The sequence below is a fragment of the Musa acuminata genome, chromosome BXJ3-1 (assembly GCF_036884655.1).
Source record: "Musa acuminata AAA Group cultivar baxijiao chromosome BXJ3-1, Cavendish_Baxijiao_AAA, whole genome shotgun sequence".
NCBI classification, from domain to species: domain Eukaryota; kingdom Viridiplantae; phylum Streptophyta; class Magnoliopsida; order Zingiberales; family Musaceae; genus Musa; species Musa acuminata.
In genome coordinates, this window is record NC_088349.1 from 38,984,515 (window position 1) to 39,006,992 (window position 22,478).

At 36.8% G+C, this 22,478-nt stretch overlaps 1 protein-coding gene across 1 annotated transcript in view; it reads right to left on the bottom strand.

Moving 5' to 3' along the window:
- Positions 1 to 11,759, bottom strand: part of LOC135628213 (GABA transporter 1-like) — a 30,517-nt gene extending 18,758 nt beyond the window's left edge. Inside the window, exons 1-5 of the mRNA XM_065134769.1 lie at positions 11,411 to 11,759; positions 11,030 to 11,152; positions 10,847 to 10,941; positions 10,587 to 10,770; positions 10,254 to 10,384 (exon numbers count right to left, since the gene is read on the bottom strand). Of these exons, the coding sequence (XP_064990841.1) occupies positions 10,254 to 10,384; positions 10,587 to 10,770; positions 10,847 to 10,941; positions 11,030 to 11,152; positions 11,411 to 11,744 (867 nt within the window). The 5' untranslated portion in view covers positions 11,745 to 11,759. The remainder of the gene's footprint in view (positions 1 to 10,253; positions 10,385 to 10,586; positions 10,771 to 10,846; positions 10,942 to 11,029; positions 11,153 to 11,410) is intronic.
- Between the last annotated feature and the right edge of the window lie 10,719 nt (positions 11,760 to 22,478).

Genomic DNA, 22,478 nt, shown 5'->3' on the forward strand with positions numbered 1-22,478 from the left:
ATAAGGGAAAATACATAGATCTGAATGAACTAAGAGATTTAGAGACTATCCATTGGTTTGCAAACCTAGATCTACTTCCAATTCTGCAAATTAACGAACCCATCTATCCGAGACTCGTTAGATTGTTTTACAATAACATACAAATAGATGATGAAGAAAGAATGTCCACATATCTCTTAGGACCACATCTCAATCACGGATAGGTTCATTTGTGATATGATAGGCATCCCCATGAAAAGCATAGGACTTTACTTTAGAGGATCATGGGATGATGAAACTATTGGAACATCCTATGTTGAAGCTTTAGGAACAATCTTTGCCAATCCCAACTTAGCTTTTGTTCCTAAAAGCTGTGAACATCTACTTCCTCTAAACACTAAAATACTTCATCACATCCTGACTAGCATAATTCTTCCTAAACAATTCCATCATGATGAAGTGAGTCAATTAGAACTAGGAACTATGTATTTGATCATGAAAGGACATAACATCTGTCTTGGTTATCTGATCCAACAAAACATGCTAGAACTATCTAAGAAAGACATGATGCTCCCATATGGTGGTATAATCACTAGAATAATGAAAGCTTATGATATTTTAATACCACCGGAAGAAGAAGTAATAAAAGTAGATAGATTTAGCATAATAAACAAAAATCTACTTCACCGACTAAGATGTTATTATAGAAACGGTAATTGGGTTAGAATGCCAAGAAGAACCGATCCCCCTTAACCTGAACCAGAACCAGAAACACCAGTATTTAGGGGTACTCAATCTCCTCCGATCTGTTCCTTTGAGGAAACACATCCACTTGAGCAAACTTATACATCATCTGTCGAAGATATTGGGATTCGGATGGACCGTTTCGAATAGAGACAAGAACGGATTGAACAATGTCAAGATCAAGTCCTATCTGAGCTGTAGCAAATTCGTAGTCAATTTGACTCCTTATTTAGGCACTTTAATTTTCCACCTCATGAATGAGCTTGTATGTACATTTGTTGTTGTTGTAAACTCTTTATGTTACTTACCATGATGTGCTTTGTCTTAATCCTTGATATGGTTGTAAACATCTATTGTGGTAAACATATGTCTTGTGCCTTATAGTAAATATATCTCAAATTTTTATAGTATCATTTTCTTTGGTATATGATGTGTCCGAATAGATAAACTTGTTAAAATTATTTTTCGGACTTTATTGAATGATCAAATCACTTGATTGCCATGTTTCCATGATTATATATGAAAATCAGCAGCATAATTTTGTCCGAATGCATCTCATTGTCCGAATACTATAAATCAGATTTTCTTGGTATCAAAATATGATTCCTGCGTATAAATTTCATGAAAAATATCCTTCCTTTATATGCTTGCTTATATTATTTTCCTAGTATCATAACTACCATGCTTTTTGTTGATGACAAAGGGGGAGAAATATATGAATTGATGCTATAAATGATTATGCCATGCTTGCATCGCCAAGAAATATACGAATATGAATTGATGCTATATATGCTTGTATGAATTGATGCTATAAATGATTATGCCATACTTTACATCACCGAAAAATATATGAATATATGAATCGATGCTATGATTATGCCATGCTTTGCATCACCAAGAGATATATGAACATATGCAATAATTTGCATTATGCCTTCAGTTGATGCCTTACCATGTGAAGAAATGCAATACTTGCTAAAATATTTGATATGTGCACATCATACAATTCTATCAAAATCCTACTTCACAGCTTTACATGTTGATATCTTACTATGTGATGAATTGTTACATTATCATCATTCAAACTTGAAAACTGAAAATGGATGTTAAGCCTTGACATCATCTTCAGAGAGATACATCATGATGGGTATCATGATGGGAGTATTGATAAGTTTAATTGGTTTAACTTATCAATAAGTCTTATGTCAACTATGGCATATAGACAGGCGGAGTTAAGGTTAACTCCATTATCAATTGATTGTCATCATCAAAAAGGGGGAGATTGTTGAATCTCGGATTTTGATGATGAAGTCAATTGTCATTTGTTGTCTAATCTATATGTTGAGATAAGTGTGCAGGATTAACTACGATGAAAGTTAGACAAGCAGCAGGAGTTACGCCGGGGTCAAGTCAATGATCACGTTGGGAGTTCGAGAGTTCGACGGAAGTTCGGATAGTCGTCGGAGGTTCTACGGGAACAGATCCGAGAAGTCCAGAAGCTTGCCAAGCGAAGCTCGTCGGAACTCGCCAAGTGGATCATCGCAAGTCTAGGAGTTTGCCAGAAGTCCACAGAAGCATCACCGAGGGTTCATCGGATGATCGACGGAAGTTCACCGGAAACTCACCGGAAGAAGCGATTGACGCACCAAAGCAAAGCTGCAGAAATTGTCTTAGAATTAATCGTAGTTAGCACATTGATTAAGTTGGAAATGGGAGGTGATCCCATTAGCTTAATCTTGGGGCATTTGGGCCCCTGAAAAACCAAAATTGGGTCGAATGGAGCTACCCATTCGGACCCTGATTGCACCAGGAGGTGCAACCGCCCAAGCCAGGAGGTAGCACCGCCTGGGCTAAGTCTCCCAGGGAGACTAGGCGGTGCAACCGCCCCAGCCAGGAGGTGGCACCGCCTGGGCTTAGTCTCCGAGCGAGACTGGGCGGTGCAACCTCCCCTGACAGAGGTAGCACTGCCTGAGCTCGGTCTTCGAGCTCTGGCAGGAGAGGTGCAACTGCCTCAGTTAGGAGGTGGCTCCGCCTGGGGCTCAGTCTCCGAGCCAGACTCAAGCAGTGCAACCGCCCCTGACAGAGAGGTGCAACCGCTTGGGCTCAATCTTCGAGCTCTGCCAGGCGGTGCAACCTCTCCAATCAGGAGGTGCAACTGCCTAATCCCGGAATTCCAGGATTTGATCGTTTTGAGCTCCAAATTTGAACTGGGTTGGGACCTACACCGAAATCTTGATCTTTTCTGTGATTCTTAGAGCTCAAAATTATTGTTAAGGCCTAAAGTTCTCCTCCCTCTGTTCTTCAAGTTTTGAGTTGTAAAGAGAGGAGAGAAATGTTCTGTAAGGGTTGTCTCCTGAGCCCGTCAAAAGGAGTGAAACTGTAAAAGGGCAGTTGGCCTTCGCCTAGTGAAGAAAGGCCTCTAGTTGACGTCGGCGACCTCGTCGGTGGAGGAAGCCAAAAGTGGAGTAGGTCAAGACTGACCGAACCACTCTAAATCTCTGGTTTGCTTTTACTTTGAGTACTTTATCATTACTGCAAACCTCCTACATAGCTACTACCCTCTGCGCTTTTACGAACGAGTTTCTAAGTTCTGATCTTTCTGAATATGCATTTAGACGTAAATCGGTGTTTTCGTACGATCATTACATTGCAGCTTACGTTTGTGTTTTGATTCCATTTATAACTGCAAACTGTCTTCTGCGCTTTTACGAACGAGTTTCTAAGTTCATATCTTTCTGAAACTACGTTTAGACATAACACTGCGTTTAGACGCAAACTACGTTTAGATGTAAAACTGCATTTAGACATAAACTGTGCAAACTGCGTTTAGACGCAAACTGTGTTTAGACATAAACTATGTTTAGACGTAAAACTACATAAACTACGTTTAGACATAAAACTGCGTTTAGACGCAAACTACATTTAGACGTAAAACTGCGTTTAGACGTAAAACTACGTTTAGACGCAAACTGCGTTTAGACGTAAAACTGCGTTTAGACGTAAAAATGCGTTTAGACGCAAACTGCATTTAGACGCAAACTGCGTTTAGACGTAAACTATGTTTTGATGTAAACTGCGCTCAATCTTAAGTAATCTTAGAATCGGCTTTTACATCAAAATCGTTTTTATCGAACGAATGCAGCTTTCGCTTTTAATTGCTAAAAGATTTCCGCTGCACTAATTCACCCCCCCCCCTCTTAGTGTTCTCGATCCTAACAGCATCATCATCGAAAAGTAATATAAAAATCATCAAGATACTCATTATTGCTTCTTTAAAACATACATAGAATTAATCCTTTTAGGTGTACAAGTATTAGATTTATTTCTAACATTTTATTACATTATCATAAAATATGCAATTTTCATGCTCATTTTTTAAAATAAAAAGAAGCATGATATATTTTTTTGTAATTTTTATTTTTTAATTTTTTACTAACTAATTTAAAAATAATTCATAAAAAAATCATCAAGTAATTTCAAAATAAATTAAAGAAGTTTCGTTTGAGTTGTTTACCTCATTGTCGAGAGTCATCAAAGCGAAGTTCATCGTTTCGCCTTCATCAGTTTGCTCCTCGTCATCGGATGAGCTCGATTCATCCCAAGGTACTTTGTTCTTCTTGTATTCATAGCAAGTAGTTACATTCTTTTTAAGTTTATTTTTGTTCTTTGATTCTTGTTTTAAGAATTTTTTAAGCTTTCTTGTGAGAAGTTCAAGTTCGAGCTTTCGCTCGAGTGGTCTTCATTTGTTCTAAGTGCAAAATCCTTCCTTTTCTTTGGAATGTAGTTCTCAAGTTCATCATGTGTTATTTCATAGGTCATCAAAGACTCAATTAGTTCTTCAAATGAAATTTTATTTAAATTCTTTGTCTCTTATATTGCAATTACTTTCAAATCCTAATTTTTAGAAAGAGATCGTATAACTTTATTAACAAGTTCAAGATTCGAAAAACTTTACCAAGTGCTTTTAAACCATTAATGACATTAGTAAAATGGGTGTATATGTCTCCAATGGTTTTGCTTGGTTTCATACAAAATAATTCAAAATCACATATCAAAAGATTAACTTTAGACTCTTTAACCCTACTTGTACCTTCGTGTGTGATTTCAATAGTGTGCCAAATATCGAAAGCTGTTTTGCAAGTAGAAACCCGATTGAATTCATTGTTGTTTAAGGTGCAAAATAGAGCATTCATAGCTCTAGAATTTAAAGAAAAAACTTTTTTCTCCAAATCATTCCATTCATTCATTGGAGTAGAAGACTTTTGAAAACCAACTTTGACTATATTCCATAAATTGAGATTCAACGAAAGCAAGAAAACTCTCATACGAGTTTTTCAATAAGTGTAGTATGTTCTATTGAACATAAGAGGACGAACGATTGAAAACCCTCGTGAAATCTGAAAAGAGCTATTTCTCTTGGTTGTTAAACCAAAAGAAATAACGAGGCTCTAATAACAACTGTAAGGAATGAGTGGGTATTAAGAGGGGGGAGGGGGGGGAGGTGAATTAGTACAGTGATAAAAACGTTAGTTTAAAAATTCTTCATTCAATAAAACCTAATTTTGGAAATGTGCTTGACTTGAAAGCGTGTTTGTTTATAAGTGTAGTAAAAGCAAAGTAAGGAGGAAGTTTGCTATGAAAGTAAATTGTTCAAAATAAATGCAAACAAGATTTTATAGTGGTTCAGTCGTTGTGATATATATCCACTCTCGATTCCTCCTCCGTCGAGGCCACCAACGTCCACTACCGGTCTTCCTTAATGGGTGAAGACCAACTACCCTCTTATAATACTTTCTCCTTTTCATAGGTTTAGAAGAAAATGTTTACAAGTCACTCTTTTACAAGTATTCCCTCACACATCTCCCTTAGGACTAACTTTAAGCACTATAAGGGAACTAAAAGTTTTGGCAGAGTTTACTCAGTTTTTTCCTCTGGAATTCTTGCTACATTCTTACTACCCAAGTAGGGTATTTATAGGCCCCAAATGGTTTAAAAAATGGAACCAAAAATTTAAACATCCAGGTCCTCCAGGTACGGGCGGTACCACCGCCTACACTGGGCAGTACCACTGCTTGCAGCCTGACACTGGGCGGTAGCACCACCCAATCTGGTGGTATCACTACTTGACACATTGTCATTAGGCAATACCATCACCTGACAGCCTTGAAGACCGAGGTTTTCCAATTCACAAGCGGTTCTACCGCTTGGCCCAACATTTAGGTCATTGAATGGGCCTCCTAATGAGCCTAAATCACTCCCAATTTAGGCCCAATTGACCCCTAATTGAGTTGACCTAATTCTAACCTAATTATGTGCTAACTACGAATTTTAAGACATTTACTAAGCTAAATAAGTCCGTAAGTCTAGGTTTCTTCCGGAATGCTTCCGATGATCTTCAGCGAACATCCGACGATCTCTTGGCAATGTTCCAACAGACTCCTGGCAAGCTCCTGGGCTTCACGACGATCTTTTTGGCAAGTTCCAATGAGCTTTTTTAGCAAGCTCCTGGACTTCTCGGTTAATTCCGATAGTACTTTCGACGAATGTCCAGACTTCCGATAAATCTTGAACTCCCAAAGAAATCTCGTTTTTGACTACGGGACTTCATTTTGCTTTATACCTTGCTATCATAGTTAATCTTGTATACATAAAACCCACTTTGATCTAAACAATTATTATAAAGCTTGAATCAAGTGTTGTTCAGCATGTCATTGTTTTATCGATGCTTCGTTCAATTATTCGGTGCATCATCCTTTCTTGCAGCCTATTGCCCAATCGGTCAGTTGACCTCCACAACTCTGATTTCCTTGGTGCAATCTTCGCTCTTCTTGGCCCGATGCCCGAATCCATGGCCCGAAGCCTTCTGTCGATTCGTTGATCGATCCTTCAGTGCGACGTTCAATCTTCTGACATGTTCCACTCCGGCTCAACATAATTCTTCCTGCTTTAATTGTCTCTCACTGATCGAAGCTTCCAGCATCACTTAAAATGCAGATCAAATCATAAACACATCAATTGGTTTCATCATCAAAATTTGAGATTCAATAATAAGGATATTCCTTGTCTATAAATATTATAATAATTTTAAGTTATTTCAAATATATATGAAAAGTACTTTTCCAAATGACTTTATTTATAATGAAGTTTATGTTGAACTACCATTCAGATTTGAAAATGCTACTTTTTCAAATCATGTTTTTAGGTTATCTAAGGCTTTTTATGGTTTGAAGTAAGCCCCTAAGGCTTGGTATGAGAGCCTTAGTTCTTTTCTTATTCAAAATAACTTCTCAAAAAATAAGGTCGATATCACATTATTTATTAAATATTTTAAAAATAATTTTTTTATTTTTTACATTTATGTTGATGATATTATTTTTTGTTCTATAAGTCTTTGTATGAATCATTTGCCAAAAGTACGAACCAAGAATTTGAAATGAGTTTAATGGATGAATTAATATTTTTCTTAGGATCACAAATTAGGCAACTTAATGATGAAACTTTTATTAGTCAAACTAAGTATGGTTTGGATTTATTAAAATAATTTCATATGGATAGTTCTAAGGCCATTAACACACCTATGAGCACTTCTATGAAATTAGATATAGACAATGAAGGAGAGTGCTTTGATAAAAAAACTTATAAAACTATAATAGGTAGTTTACAATACCTCACAGCAACTAGACTTGATATTATATTTAGTGTTGGACTTTGTGCTAGATTTCAATCTAATCCTAAACAATCTCATTTCAAAGCATTTAAAAGGATTTTTAGATATTTAAAAGGAACTCATAATCTAGGATTATGGTATCTAAAATATAAAAATTTTGAATTGATTGCCTATGCTAACGTTGATTTTGCTGGATGTAGAATAGATAGAAAAAACACATCTATAACATGTTAATTCGTAGGTCATGCACTTATTTTTTAGTCTTCCAAGAAATAAAATTCTATTGCATTATCTACAACTGAAGTTGAATATATAACAGTAGGTGCATATTGTGCACAAGTTATTTGGATGAAAAATATTTTAGAATACTATGAACTTTATTTAAAAAATATTCCTATAAAATGTGATAACATAATGCAATATGTTTAACAAAGAATCTTATTCAATATTCTAAAACTAAACATATTGATATTAGACATCATTTTATTAGAGATCATGTTAATAATCATGATATATATTTAGATTTTATTAATACAAAATGTCAATTAGCAGATATTTTTACTAACCACTGAATAAGAAATAATTTGATTTTATTAGAAGAGAATTAGGCATGTTAAATCTTCAAAATACATGAATTTTTTTTATATTTTTTAGATCATTATCTTAATTTCTCGATTTTCATGACTTAAGTTTTCTTTTTTAATCAAGACCATTTCTTATGCTTCTTTTTTTTTGTTATTTACAAAAGAAGAGATATGTCAAAATGATTCATGATCTTTCATATTCATGGCTTAATCTTTCATTTATTTATGTGATGATTGAAATATTTACACCATTGAATCATTCCCTTCTCATTTCTTTTTTTATATAATGATAAAGGGGAGAAAGAGAATTGTTAGCATGCCCAAAGAGAAGCAAAAGTGCTAGCTTACTCATCTCAAGAGAAGCAAAACCTACTAGCCTTCATACTTCAAAGAGAAGTAAAACTTGCTAATTTGCTAGCTTGCAAAGTGATGTAAAACTTGCTAATTTACAAGCTTGCATGTTTCAAGAACATGATAGTTTTACTTTTCTCCTTTTTGTTAATGATAAAGGGGGAGAAGTAATGATGAATGATATAAAAATTTTAATGTATGTTATGCCCAAAGTGATGATTTAAAATTTTATGTTTTGGAATTATCTATATTATACCTTGATGATTTGAAATTATGTTTATAATGATGATATATATATGATGCAAATAATGTTTATGTTGATATAATGTGTTGCATATGATCACGACTAAAATCGTTTACACTTAAATTCGAAGGTTATCATTCCTTTTTAATTCGAGTTTGTTTTATTTCGATATGGCATATAGATAGGGGGAGTTCAGTTAAACTCTATCATCAATTGATTTTTATCATAAAAAAGGAGAAGATTGTTGAATCTCGGATTTTGATAATGAAATCAATTGATGAGTTTATGATCTAATATGTGTTTTGAGAAAAGTGATGCAAGATTAACTTCGATCATGAAAAGGTAAAACAATTAAAGCAAAAAAATCAAATATTGAGTTGGAGTTAGAGATCGGGCATCGTGCTGGAAGAATTAAACATTGTGCTAAGATCAGATATTGCGAGAGTCAACATGTCGATGGATCAGGCGATATGCCAAAGATTCAGATGACGTATCAAAAGTTCAAACAAAGTTTAGATGAACCAATGACATGCCTGACAACATAAAATTCTTGTCTTATAATTGTTAGTGTCTTGATTGTCAAAGGTTAGGCCTCAATTGAGTTAGTTTTGGGTGTAATCTTATTAACTTAATTAAGGGCTCATTGGGCTTGAATTATGGTTGATTTGGGCCCATTGAAAGGCCTATTTAATGACACAAATTAGGTTAGGCGGTGGCATCGCCAAACTGGCGATAGAACCGCCTATGAGTTCAAAAAGTCAAGTACATAGTCTCTCAAGTTGTCTAGCAGTAGTACCACCCAGATTGAGTGGTAGTACCGCCAACACTTTATGCTAGCAGGCAGTGGTACCGCCCAAGCAGGCGGTAGTACCACTAGAGCCCGATCTCCTAGGCTCTGTCAAGCAGTAGTACCGCCTAACACTGGCGATGGTACTACTCATACTCAGAAGATCCAGAAATTTAAATTTTTGACTTCATTTTTGAAGTTATTTGGGCTTTATAAATATCCCTTTCATCCCTGTTGTGAAAAGATAAGAAAGAGTGAACTAAAATGCTGATAAATCAAAGTTGTAATCTTGAAAAGTATTGAGAGTTCCCTTCTCTTCTTCAAAAGTTTAGAATTCTATCTAAGGAAAATGTAAGACTTATAAATGTTTTCTTCTAAATCTTTAAAAAGGAGAAAGAGTTATAACAAAGGTAATTAGTCTTTCTCTATTGAAAGAAGATCGTTAGTAAAAGCCGATGGCCTCGATGGAGGAGGAATCGAAAGTTGATATAGATCACGATTATCGAACCATTATGAATGCGATGTACATTTTCTTGGTGTCTTTTACTCTCATTACTTACTAATTTATTTGCTTATTACACTTGCTTTAAGTCAAGTACACTTTCGATATCGATTTTCATCGAATGAAATTTTTGAAATTATCGAAATTCTTCAAAAGCACTTATTCACCCTCTCCTCTTAGTTTTTATCTTTTCAAAAGATCCATTCCCTTTTCAATATATCAAAATCTTTATTTATCCAAGATAGTTAAGTAAGACATCCTTGTTTAAGCTTAATTTCGGCATAGATCATATATCATCTCATACTTAGTAGCTCCAAATTGGCATCAAATCAAGCAAAACCAGGATAGTAAGAGAGAATTCAAGCAGAAAAGGAGGCTTCAGTGATATCTTGTACCTGTATCTCGGGCAGCATCGCATCCCCGAATGAGAAAGCAATTACTCCTAAAGCATTAAAAGCTTTGAAAACCCTAGAGGAGGAGTTTCCTTGAAACCCATAGCTGATTGACTTCCGATCCATATTTTTCCCTGCATTGCCAAAGAAAGAATGGCACGTTGTCCTTGGTGGGCTTAAAAGAAAGAAAGAGTTACCAGCAGCACAAGGTGAGGCCTTCCTTGAAGGATACCTTTTGATACAAGGGGCAAAGCAGAGCAAGTTTAAGCGTTTAGAAGTGTGTGCTAAGTGAACACACACGAAGTAGGAAAGAAGAACACGACATCAGAAGTTTACCATTGTAAATAGTCACGCCAATCGCCGTTCCAGCGAAACCTATGGTGCTGAAGGTGCACAGCGCATTCACCCACCGTAACGAGTGGATGTCAGGGAGTTGCGACAGCAGCAGCTCAAATGCCCCAAAGAACATGATGAAATCCTGCAATGTTAAGCCGCCGTCCCAATTGTACTTGTACACCGCCTGGTGAGAGAGACGGTAATTATGATCAGTATAACTGCTGATCACTGCATGTAAAGCTCCTGCTTTGGAGTCTTGCCTTGAGACTGCTTCCAGCGGCGATATGGATGGCGATGTTATTGCCCAGAGAAGCAATTTGCTGGAATAGTGTTATAGACCAATAACCCCAGCGTCCTTGGAAGATGGAAAGACAAAACGTATTTAGACAATAAATATGACACTGGGATATAAATAATCAATGCATATGAAACATTTGGTTCACCGTATATGCTCTGTCCCAGAAGACGGTATGTGGTGTGCTTTTCTCCGTCCCATTTCCACAGTGAAGCGATAAGTAAGCTGGAATACCAGGTAGTCAACGTTCCAAGAACCAAACTGCAGACACCTGGACAAGATCAGAGAATTCAGAGACATGCATCCTTGGGTTTCAGAAAATGTAACCAGGTTATAAGGAATTATCTCAGGAAGATGTCAATCTATGAATAGGAATTTGGGCATTAATTCATTGAATTATTGGTGGTTAATTCCATCGCAGACTAGTCAAAAAGATGCTTATTTTAGCAGACTGCAAAAGATGCTTTTCGCTTGAACGGAAGGAGGGTGAGGATGGAAGGAGTGGTAGCTGTAGGCGTAAAAGTCGCACCAAGAGGCCATCCGAGGGAGGCGACTGCAAAGGGCAAAGGCGCGTAAGCCGCCGGTGTGGCGATGGTCGTTGCGACGTGGGAGGCTGCGTGCTTCCACGTCCCTTTCCCTCCTCCTCTTAGTCCTCGAACACTCGCTGTAATCGGCTGCTGCTCTTGATCCTCCTCCTTCCCCTCATCGCCTTGGAAGATCTGGGCACCTGCAGCAGGGGCATGCATCTCGATCTTTCTCCGCCTCTTTCTTTCCGGTGATGAGAATGAGGGTGGAGACAGAGAAAGCACAGGAGCAGTCACCTGACAAGGCCAATATGTGGAATACGCAATAGTCAATGTCATACGGCGCTTATACTCGCCCGATGACTGAAGTGTTGCTACGTCATCTGTAGCAGAGTGCCAGCAGGGGGAGAACTCACCAATTCCGTGTCCAGAAGAAGCATCTTCCTCATCAATGCACTCGACGTCAGCGTGGAACTTGGATCAAGTGCCTGTCATTATAATGTGCCAACAAATCCAGTGGTGAGACGTTTCCAACGAAAGAAAAACTACGATTTCTATAAACATCCTTCTCAGAAATGCAAAATTCTAAATTTACAATTCGTTTTCATACACTTCAAAGATGTCTCAATCAATTATCTCATAAAAATCTACTTACCTATACGATCATATCTTTAAGCTCCAAATCCAGATAATATAATTATTAGAGTCAAATTTGAGTTCCATAAAATATCTTAAATACTTTTTTTTTATTAGGCATATCCATGCTACTTATCGACATATAAAAATATTTAAAAACATGGGTATGAACAAGAAAGAGCTTAGTAAACATCAAAAACTCACATACCATATATATATATATATATATATATATATATATATATATATATATATATATATATATATATATATATATATATAATTTAATCAAAACTTATGAATTATTTTTCAGTCAGCATCCGTTTCAAATATATAAGAACATAAATTTTTTTTCTTTTTTACTTATATAAGATCATAACATAAACTTCATATACGTTCTGAATCAAAACTAAAATTCATACACAAACATACACGCATAATAGGTAAAGTTTAAAAACGATTAAAATAATATATTTTGAACACCTTTTCTAGTTAAGAATAGAGACAAGAATGTGATGCATGGCTAATGACTTAGTCAATACCTATATGGCATGTGAGTAGTAAGTGATCGACACGTCAACCACCTAGGTTACGAGGAGGATATATGGTTGATACCTTAAGGCTAATAGCTCATCCTATGGACAACACGTGATTAATGTTAGGATTAAGAGCACTAAGAGGGGGGGGGGGGGAGAATAGGGGGGGGGGGGGGGGAGAATTAGTGCAGCGAAAAACTTTCGACGATTAAAATTGTGTTCGTACATTAAAATCCGATTCCGATGTAAAAGTCATTTCATGCAGATAATAACTTTGAAAGCTTACGGAAACATAGGCAGTTTGCAATTAAGATAGAAATCAGAATGTAAGCGTAAACTGAAATATGATGTTTGTACGATAAAACCGATTTCCGTCTTAACGCCAATTCGGAAACTACTTAACTAAGAAACGCATTTGTAAATGAGCAGAAGGCAATAAGCTACTGAGGGGGTTTGTAGTAAAGATAAGATGCTCAAAGTAAATGCAAACCAAAGAAGACGAGAGTTTATAGTGGTTCGGTCAATCGTGACCTACATCCACTCCTTCGATTCCTCTTCCGTCGAGGCCATCGGCATCCACTAACGATCTTCCTTTACTAGGCGAAGATCAATCTCCTTCTTATACCACTCTTCTCCTTTTACTGGGTTTAGGAGACAACCCTTACAAGCACTCACTCTCCTCTCTTAAACAGAATTCTAACACTTAAGCTAGAGGAGGGAAATTCTAGAGATTGCAGCAGCGTTTTCTCTCTTTTAATCTCTCTGTGCTTGTGTATTTATAGGCTCTAAACTAGTTTGAATTTGGAGCTCAAAACTGTAATCTCCTAGAATTTCGGGGTCTAGCGATTGCACCGCCTGATTGGGGCGGTTGCACCGTCTGGCAGAGCTCGGAGACTGAGCCTCTGGGCGGTGCCATCGCTTGTCAGGGGTAGTTGCACCGCTTGGTAGAGCTCGGAGACTAAGCCTCTGGGTGGTGCCACCGCTTGACAGGGACGATTGCACCGCCTAGTCTCGCTCGGAGACTGAGCCCTAGCGGTGCCACCGCCTGTCAGGGGCGGTTGCACCGCCCAATCTCGCTTGGAGACTGAGCCTGGGGTGGTTGCACCGCCCAGCTTTCCTGGGAGACCCTCTCCTGGGTGGTGCCATCGTCGACCCTAGCGGTGCCACCGCCTAGTAGGAATTCTGGTCCGAATGGGTTGATCCATTCGGCCCAATTTGGATCTATCAAGGGCCCAATTGCCCCCAGATTAAGTTAATGGGATCACCTCCCATTCCTAACTTAATCTACATGCTAACTATGACAATTCTTAAGATATTTACTACAGCTTGCTCTAGTGCGTCAATCGCTTCTTCCGGTGAGCTTCCGACAAACCTCCGGCGATGCTCCGATGAACTTCCGGCAAACTCCTGGACTTGTGACGATCCACTTGGCGAGTTCCAACGAGCTTCTTTTGGCAAGCTCCTGGACTTCTCAGATTTGTTCCCGCAGAACCTCCGACGACCGTCCGGACTTCCATCGAGCTCTCGAACTCCCAACGTGATCATAGTCTTTGACTCCGACTCAACTCCTGCTGCATGTCTTACTTTCATTGTAGTTAATCCTGCACACTTAAAACAAAACTTCGATCGAGACAATTAATCCTAAGCAATTAACTAAGTTGTCCAGCATGTCATTGGTTCCTCGACGCTTCGTTCGATTCTTCGGCGCATCGTCCTCTCCTGTGGCCTATTGCCCAATCGGCCAGTTGACTCCACAACTCCGATATCCTTAGCGCAATACTCGCTCTTCTTGGCCCGATGCCCAAGTCCACGGCCCGAAGCTTTCTATCGATACGTCGACCGATCCATTGGCCTGACGTCCAATCTTCTGACATGTTCCTCCGGCATAATATGATTTTTCCTACTTTAATTGTCTCATCTTGATCGAAGCATCCAGCGTCACTCAAAATGCAGATTAAAATATAAACACATATCAAGTGGTTTTATCATCAAAATATGAGATTCAATAATTAACATATTAATAGCTTGAGATAATACGGATGGCATGTGGTTGATACCTTAGCACCTAGACTAAAGTAGACCAATCAAGGTGTGTCACCTAGACTGAAGTAGGCCAATCAAGGTGTGTCCCTGATTCGATGCACCCAAATCTTGACATGTCCTAGATTTAGCACACCACAATGCCTACTATTATAATTTGGTTTGAGAACGACGCACATCATCGATGATCTTAGATAACAACACCGAGACCATTATAAAAAGGCTCCCTATGTACATTATGGACACACAATCTTTTCTCAAGAGTTCATTCGAACTATCCGAGCTCAATATTGACTTGATCATCATAATGGCATTAGTCAAAATACCCCCAACTTAGTTCTATAAGTTTGATGTAAGAACTTCAAAAATGGAGCCAAAAAGTCTCATCCTTGGGTTTTCGGGATACTAACGATACTACCGTCAGTGCTCCATCGCTTGCCACATTAAGCACTAGCGGTACCATCACCTACTTAGGTGGTACCATTGCCTGATACAACATAGAAGATTGTGTTCTTGCAATACTGCCACTAGTCTAAGTGATATTACTGTTAGTTTAGGTGGTACTACCACTTGACACTAGCGGTACCACCACTAGGTTTTCCGAAAATGTATACTCTATACTTTCCAGCGCACTAGCGGTTCCACTGCTTGACCCAACTTCAGGTCACTGAATTGGCCTTCCAATATGCTCAATTCATCTCTGATTTAGGCCCATGGGCCTTTAATTAAGTTGGCATGATTACATCCAAAACCAACTCAATTAAAACCTAAACTACTTCGATCAAAATATAAACAATTACAATCATGAATCTTATATTGTCCGGCATGTCATTAGTTCATCTGGTACTTCATTCGAACTTCTAGCACATCATCCTTCTCTTTGGCATATTACCCGATCTATCGACATGTTGACCTCCCGTAACATTCGATCTTAGCGCAATGCCCGATCCTTCTGGCCTGATGCCCGATCTATAACATGATCCACTCTGACCCAATATTTAATTCTCCTACTTAAATCGATTTACCTTTCCATGATCGAAGCTAGTCTTATATTACTTTTCTCAAATACTTATTATATCATAAACTCATCAATTGATTTCATCATCAACATCGAAGATTCAATAATCTCCCCCTTTTTGATAATAATAATCAATTTATGATTATGTTTTAACTAAACTCTCCCTATCTATATACCATATTAAAGTAAATTTTATTCAGAAAATAATAACTTTCTAATCATAATATCTTTGAATTTAAATCAAAACAATTTTAATGAATATCTTTGTAAAGATCATATGCAAAATAATCATTTTACACTTCATATGCATAGTTAAAATAACATTACATACATCATATGCATCATCATAATATCAAAGTATGAGTTAAGATTCCAAATCATTAAGGTATATCATAATATGTATGATTTAAATTTTAAATCATCATAACTTCTCTCCCTTTATCAGCAACAAAAAAGAGAAAAGTACAACTAGCAAGTTTATGAAATATACAAACTAGTAAGATAGTAAGTTTTACTTCTCTTTGAAATATGTAAGCTAGCAAGTATTTGCTTCTCTTTGAGATATACAAGTTAGCAAGTTTTTCTTCTCTTGAGATGTACAAATTAGCAAATTTTTGCTTCTCTTGAGATGTGCAAGCTAGTAAGTTTTGTGTTTCTTTTTTAGATGTGCAAGCTAGTACTTTTCGCTCCTCTTTTGTCATTATAAAAAAGAAGGGAATGATACAATGATGCAAAAATTTCCATCAATGTGCCAATCTTAACATGAAAGATATTAAATATAAGTTCAAATCATAAAAGATCAAGTTGTGAATATTGAAAAATCATGTTTTATTTTGATAAATCTTTTCTTTTATAAATAGTGAAAAGAAATAATCATAAGAGATCAAATAGTATATGATCTTAATTCGAAAGAAAACCCAAGTCATGAATACTGAGAAATCAAGATAGTGACCTAAAAAATTCATGCGTTTGGAAGATTTTGTTAGTATCGGAGCGACACTAAGAGGGGGGGGGAGGGGTGAATTAATGCAACGGATTAAAACTCATAAGTTTGAAATCGATTTTGTAAATGTGTAAATATTTCGATTCGACGAAGGATGACTTAGCTAAAATAGCTCGAGTAAAGATAGTCAAGAGTAGGGAGATGAAAACCGAATGATTTGCAGCTAAGTATAGAAATGGTTCAGAAAATTACACACTCACACATTTAAGGAACACCATGATGTATAGTGGTTCGGTTAAATGACCTATATCCACTTTCGAAGCCTTCTTTGATGAGGCTCCCAACTTTCACTAATAAATCACTTTGAAGGGGAAGGACCAAATACCCCTCTTATAAACAAGTGGTTCACACTCTTAAGATTTTTTCAAAGAGAAAGTGAGAGGTGAACACTTAAGCTATTGAAAACAAGACTTTACTAGAGTTTTTTCTCACTTTCTAACTTCTCAAAAAGGTGTGTTCTCTGTTGAGAATTGAGGGGTATTTATAGTCCCCAAGAGGATTCAAATTTGGGCTCCAAATTTGAATTACTTTTGGGTTTCCCGGTGCTGGCGGTGCCACCGCTTGTTAGTGTTTGACACTGATAGTGTACTAGCGGTGCCACTACCGGACATCTCGGGTTCTGGGTGGTGCCACCGCCCAGTCCGGCGGTGCCACTGCCTGGACTATTCCAGCTCACTGGTTGGGCTCCAAACTTGGCCCAAACCAATCTAAACTTGGGCCTAATTGGCCCCTAACCGGGTTATAGGATTAACCCTTAATCCTAACCCAAATTATATGCAAACTACGAAATTAAGACATAGCTCTAAGCAAATTTTTAACCGGCAACATCGAGTTTCCTTCCAGCGAGCTTTCTGGTGAACTTCCGATGGACTTCCGATACACCCTCGGATTTCTTCCGGCGGACTCCCAACAGGCTCCTCGTCTTGTGGCGAGTTCAATGAGTCTTTGGCAAGTATCCGAACCTTCTTGGTGATCTCAGCAAACCTTCGACAATCTTTCCAGCGGACTTCCAAAAACTTCGGTAGGTCTCCGATTCTTTCTCGGTTGGTTCCGGTAGCACTTTCGACGATTCTTCAGACTTTCGGCAGACTCTCGAGCACCCATCGAACTTGACTCTGGTAAACTTGCTTTATGTCTTCAAGTTATCGTAGTTAATCTTGCACACTTAACTCAATAATATGGATTAGATCAATTAACCAATCAATTGACTTCATCATCAAAATCCGAGATTTAACAATTTTCCCTTTTTTTGATGATGGCAATCAATTGAAGACAGAGTTAATCATAACTCCCCATATCTATATGTCATATTATGAGAAGATAAAAACACTTGAATTCAATCTCTTTGAATTCAAGCCTAAACCGATAAGTTCTATCCGTTGAATTTATCGTTATTCTTAAAAAGCATCAGCAAATATGAAACTTCATATTTCTCATAATTTCAAGGTATGAAAATTATTTTCAAACCGAATGATAAAATACAATTATCATTTCGACAAAAAATAATAATAATTTAAAATTTCAACATGGATCTTATGATATAAATGTAAAGCATGATTTCATATCATGAGATGATTGCTTATCATATATATAAAAAAAATGATAAACATGATACGACAATCAATCTAAAAACTTTCATATACGATATGCTCAAAAATTTTTGCGATGCTTTTAAGGAATATAACACATATAAGATATTTTTTATTATATTATACAACATATAAGCTATTGCAATACGATACATATAAGTCATACTAATTTCATATTTGCATAAGTCATCAATCTTTTGCACATTCTTCTCCCCCTTTGTCATCAACAAAAAGGAGATGAGTTTTCAAGCATAAAACTCGTGATCATTGAAGCCATTCATAAAATCATCTCATAAGAAAAAAAATCTTGAAAATGAGATGTCAAAATTGACAAAGCTTCAACTTGGCATTAAGATCGATCATTCAAGGAAGACATCAAATCATCCAAAATAGCATGAAGGTGCCATCAAAATGTTGACAAAATTTCAGAAAGAAACATCCAACATCATATACTAGGATAATGTCAAACACATGTCAAGGTAGCATAGAGGTTTACTATAATAAGAAAGGTTTAACACAACAATTATTCCTTAGGAGGAATTCCAAAGTTTCTATACATGACATCTATCTTTTGGTTCATCTGTCGTAGTTCCCTCAAAATTTCAACTTGCTGTAATTGGATTTGCTCTTGCTGTGATTTGAGTTGCTCTTGTTGTGATTTGATTTGATTTAATTCTACCATGATGGGATCTTCAGAAGATGGCAGGAGCTGGTTCTGAAGGTGCTGTACCAAAGGGACTAGGAGGAGGAGATTCATTTCCCTTAAAAATGGGTGTTTCAGGGTGTTCTACTGGTGGGAGAACTAGAACAGTCCTTCTAGGTTGCCTAATCCATATACCATTGCCAAAAGTGCACCTAAGTCTCTTGAGTAGGTTTCTGTTGATAGTGTTAAATCGATCGACCTGGATTATTTCTTCATCGAGTGAGACACAAATATTATAGGCAAGCATTAATCGAGTGACTAACCCCCCATACGATAACATTGAGTCTTTGGCTATTATGTCATATATATGTTGCCGGATTAAGTATTCAAAATAATTATTTTGGCCGATCATAATGAAATTGTTTAGGAAGTAGGATGCTTATCATGATGTGATGAAGAAATTTAGAGTTAAAGGGCAACAAGTGCTCACAACTTTTGAGAATTATGCCTAGGTTCGGATTTGCAAAAACAGTTTATAAGGCTTCGGAGTAAGTTGCTATGATTGCATTGATATCTAATTTACTTCTAAAATAACAACCCCTATCCTTTTCGGCAATTCTAATTAACTCACATATAGTGCTATCAAAGATTCAAATTTGTGTTCCTAAGAGGTAGGTTGTTAAGCTATCATTGTCTACACTTAAGTTTGCGTAAAATAACCTAACCAACCTAGGGTAAATCGGTTCATCGATTTGTAGGATAGATAAAGACATCTAAATTTACAAACCATCAAATGGGTTCTAGGTTTCCAAGTTCATCTAGATTAATATGTTTGCCCTTATGTATTGTTCTTGTTTTGAAATTTAGATACCTAAGGGCTACTTCATTAGATCTAAAGAGGATTTGGTCATAGGAATCTCCTTCCACCCTTTTTCCTTTGGTTCTTGATGATCTCTTAGGAGCCATATCTAATCATGATGATAGATTAAGAGAGAACTTTAAAGAATAAGCCAAAAAATGAGAGGAAGAAGGAAAAAAAAAATTCAAATCTTACCTTATATAAGTTTCCTTGGGAGGTAGAGAGCTTGATCCAAGAAGAACCCCTCTCTTAGGCTTCTAGAGGCTTAGAATGAGGTTGAGAGAGGTTTAGAGGGCTTTGTGAGAGTGCTAGGGAGGGTGATCTCGGGTTTTGGGTGGTTCCACCACCGACCCTAATCCCCCCCTCTTTATAAGGGGGTTCTTGGGCGGTGCCACCGCCAACCGAGTGGTGCCACCGCTTGGGGACCGAGCGCCCAAGCGGTGCTACCGTCGGTTCTGGCAGTGCCACCGTTGGCACGTTAAAAAATAAATTTTTTTAATTTTATTTTTAGAAGTTTTAGTGTGTTTGATTTAAGATAGGATAGTGTCTTGGATCACTCTTTAAGATGTCATTCAAAATCGAAAAGAAAGAAATCAAATCCACGAAAATCGAAAAGAGGATGAAAAATTTTCGAAAAATATATACAATTAAGCTCATTCACAAGGACAATTCAACATACCTAATTCCCTTCTAATAAAGTCAAATTGATCTTCATTTAAGGCTTTGTATCAATAAATTCTAGAATGACATTATTATTATTGACATGATTTCGTATAAAGTGATGCCTAATGTCAATATGCTTAGTTTTAGAGTGTTGAATTGGATTTTTAGTTAGACAAATAGAACTTGTATTATCACATTTTATGAGAATGTTCTTTAAGTAAATTCTATAGTCTTCCAACGTATTTTTTTATCTAAACAACTTGTGCACAGCATGCACTTGTAGCTATGTATTTGGCTTCCACCATAGATAGTGCAACCGAATTTTATTTCTTGGAAGTCCAAGAAACAAGTGTATGTCTTAAAAATTGACATGTTTCGGATGTGCTTTTTCTATCTATCCTACATCCGCCAAAATCGGCATCAGAATAAGCTATTAAATCAAAATTATCAGATTTTGGATATCATAATCCTAAATTAGGAGTTCCTTTAAGATATCTCAGGATTCTTTTAACACTTTTAAGATAAGATAATTTAGGATTAGTTTGAAACCTAGTACAAAGTCCCACACTAAACCTGATATCCGGTTTAGTTGTGGTGAGGTAAAGTAAACTACCAATCATTCCTCTATATGTTTTTTTATCAAAGCTTTCACCACTTTCATCCATGTCTAACTTAGTAGAAGTATTCATAGGAGTGTTTATAGCTTTTGAATCATCCATGTTAAATCATTTTAATAATTCTAATGTATATTTAGATTGATTAAGAAATATACCATTACTAAGTTGTTTAATTTACAATCCTAAAAAGAAGGTTAATTCTCCCATTAGGCTCATTTCAAATTCATGATTCATACACTTGCCTTTTGTAATATTATTAACATAGTGATTCTCATAGTGAATGATTCACATAGTGATTCATCCGAAGAACCAAAAATAATATTATTAACATAAATTTGAACAATAAGAAAATTATTTTTAAAATATTTGATAAACAATGTAGTATCAACCTTGCCTTTTGTAAAATTATTTAAAATAAGAAAGGAACTAAGCCTTTCATACCAAGCTCTAGGAGCTTATTTTAAGCCATAGAGAGCCTTAGTTAATTTAAATACATGATTAGGAAGAAGCGAATTTTTAAATCCGGGAGGTCGTTCAACATACACTTCTTCGAAAATAAAACCATTCAAGAAACCACTTTTGACATCAGTTTGAAATAGTTTAAAATCATTACTACTAGCATAGGCAAGGGAGCATCCTAATGGCTTCTAATCTTACCATAGGAACGAAGGTCTTTTCGTAGTCGATACTATTAGGATCAAGAGCACTAAGAGGGGGGGGGGGGGGGGGGGGTGAATTAGTGCAGCGAAAATCTTTCAATGATAAAATACGTTCGAACGATAAAAATGATTTTGGTGTGAAAGCCGATTCTAAGATTACTTTAACTTAAGATCAAGTGAGATGATGTTAAAGTCAATCTATGAAGGTAGTTTGCAGTTATGATGAAAACCAGAATATAAGTGCAAACTGAAATACGACGTTCGTACGAAGAAGCTGATTTACGTCTAAATGCTGATTCGTAAATCACTTGATTAGGCGAGATGCAGTTTAAGCAAGGATATAAGGGCAGTTTACAGTTATGATTGAAATCAAAACGTAAACACAAACTGAAATATGATGATCGTACAAAAAAAATAGATTTACGTCTAAACGCTGATTCGGAAACTGCAAAGCTTGAAACCCGATCGTATATGCGCAGAAAGCAGTAAGCTTTAGAGGAGGTTTCAGTAAAGATAATATGCTCAAAGTAAATACAAACCGAGATTTAGAGTGGTTCGGTCAATCTTGACCTACTCCACTTTTGGCTTCCTCCACCGACGAGGTCACCGACGTCAACTAGAGGCCTTCCTTCAATAAGCGAAGGCCAACCACCCTTTTACAGTTTCACTCCTTTTGATGGGCTTAGGAGACAACCCATACAGAATTTTCTCTCCTCTCTTTATAGCTCAGAACTTGGAAGAAAAGAGGGAGAAGAACTTTTGGCCTTTACAACAATTTTGAGCTCTAAAAATCATAAAACAAGATCAGGA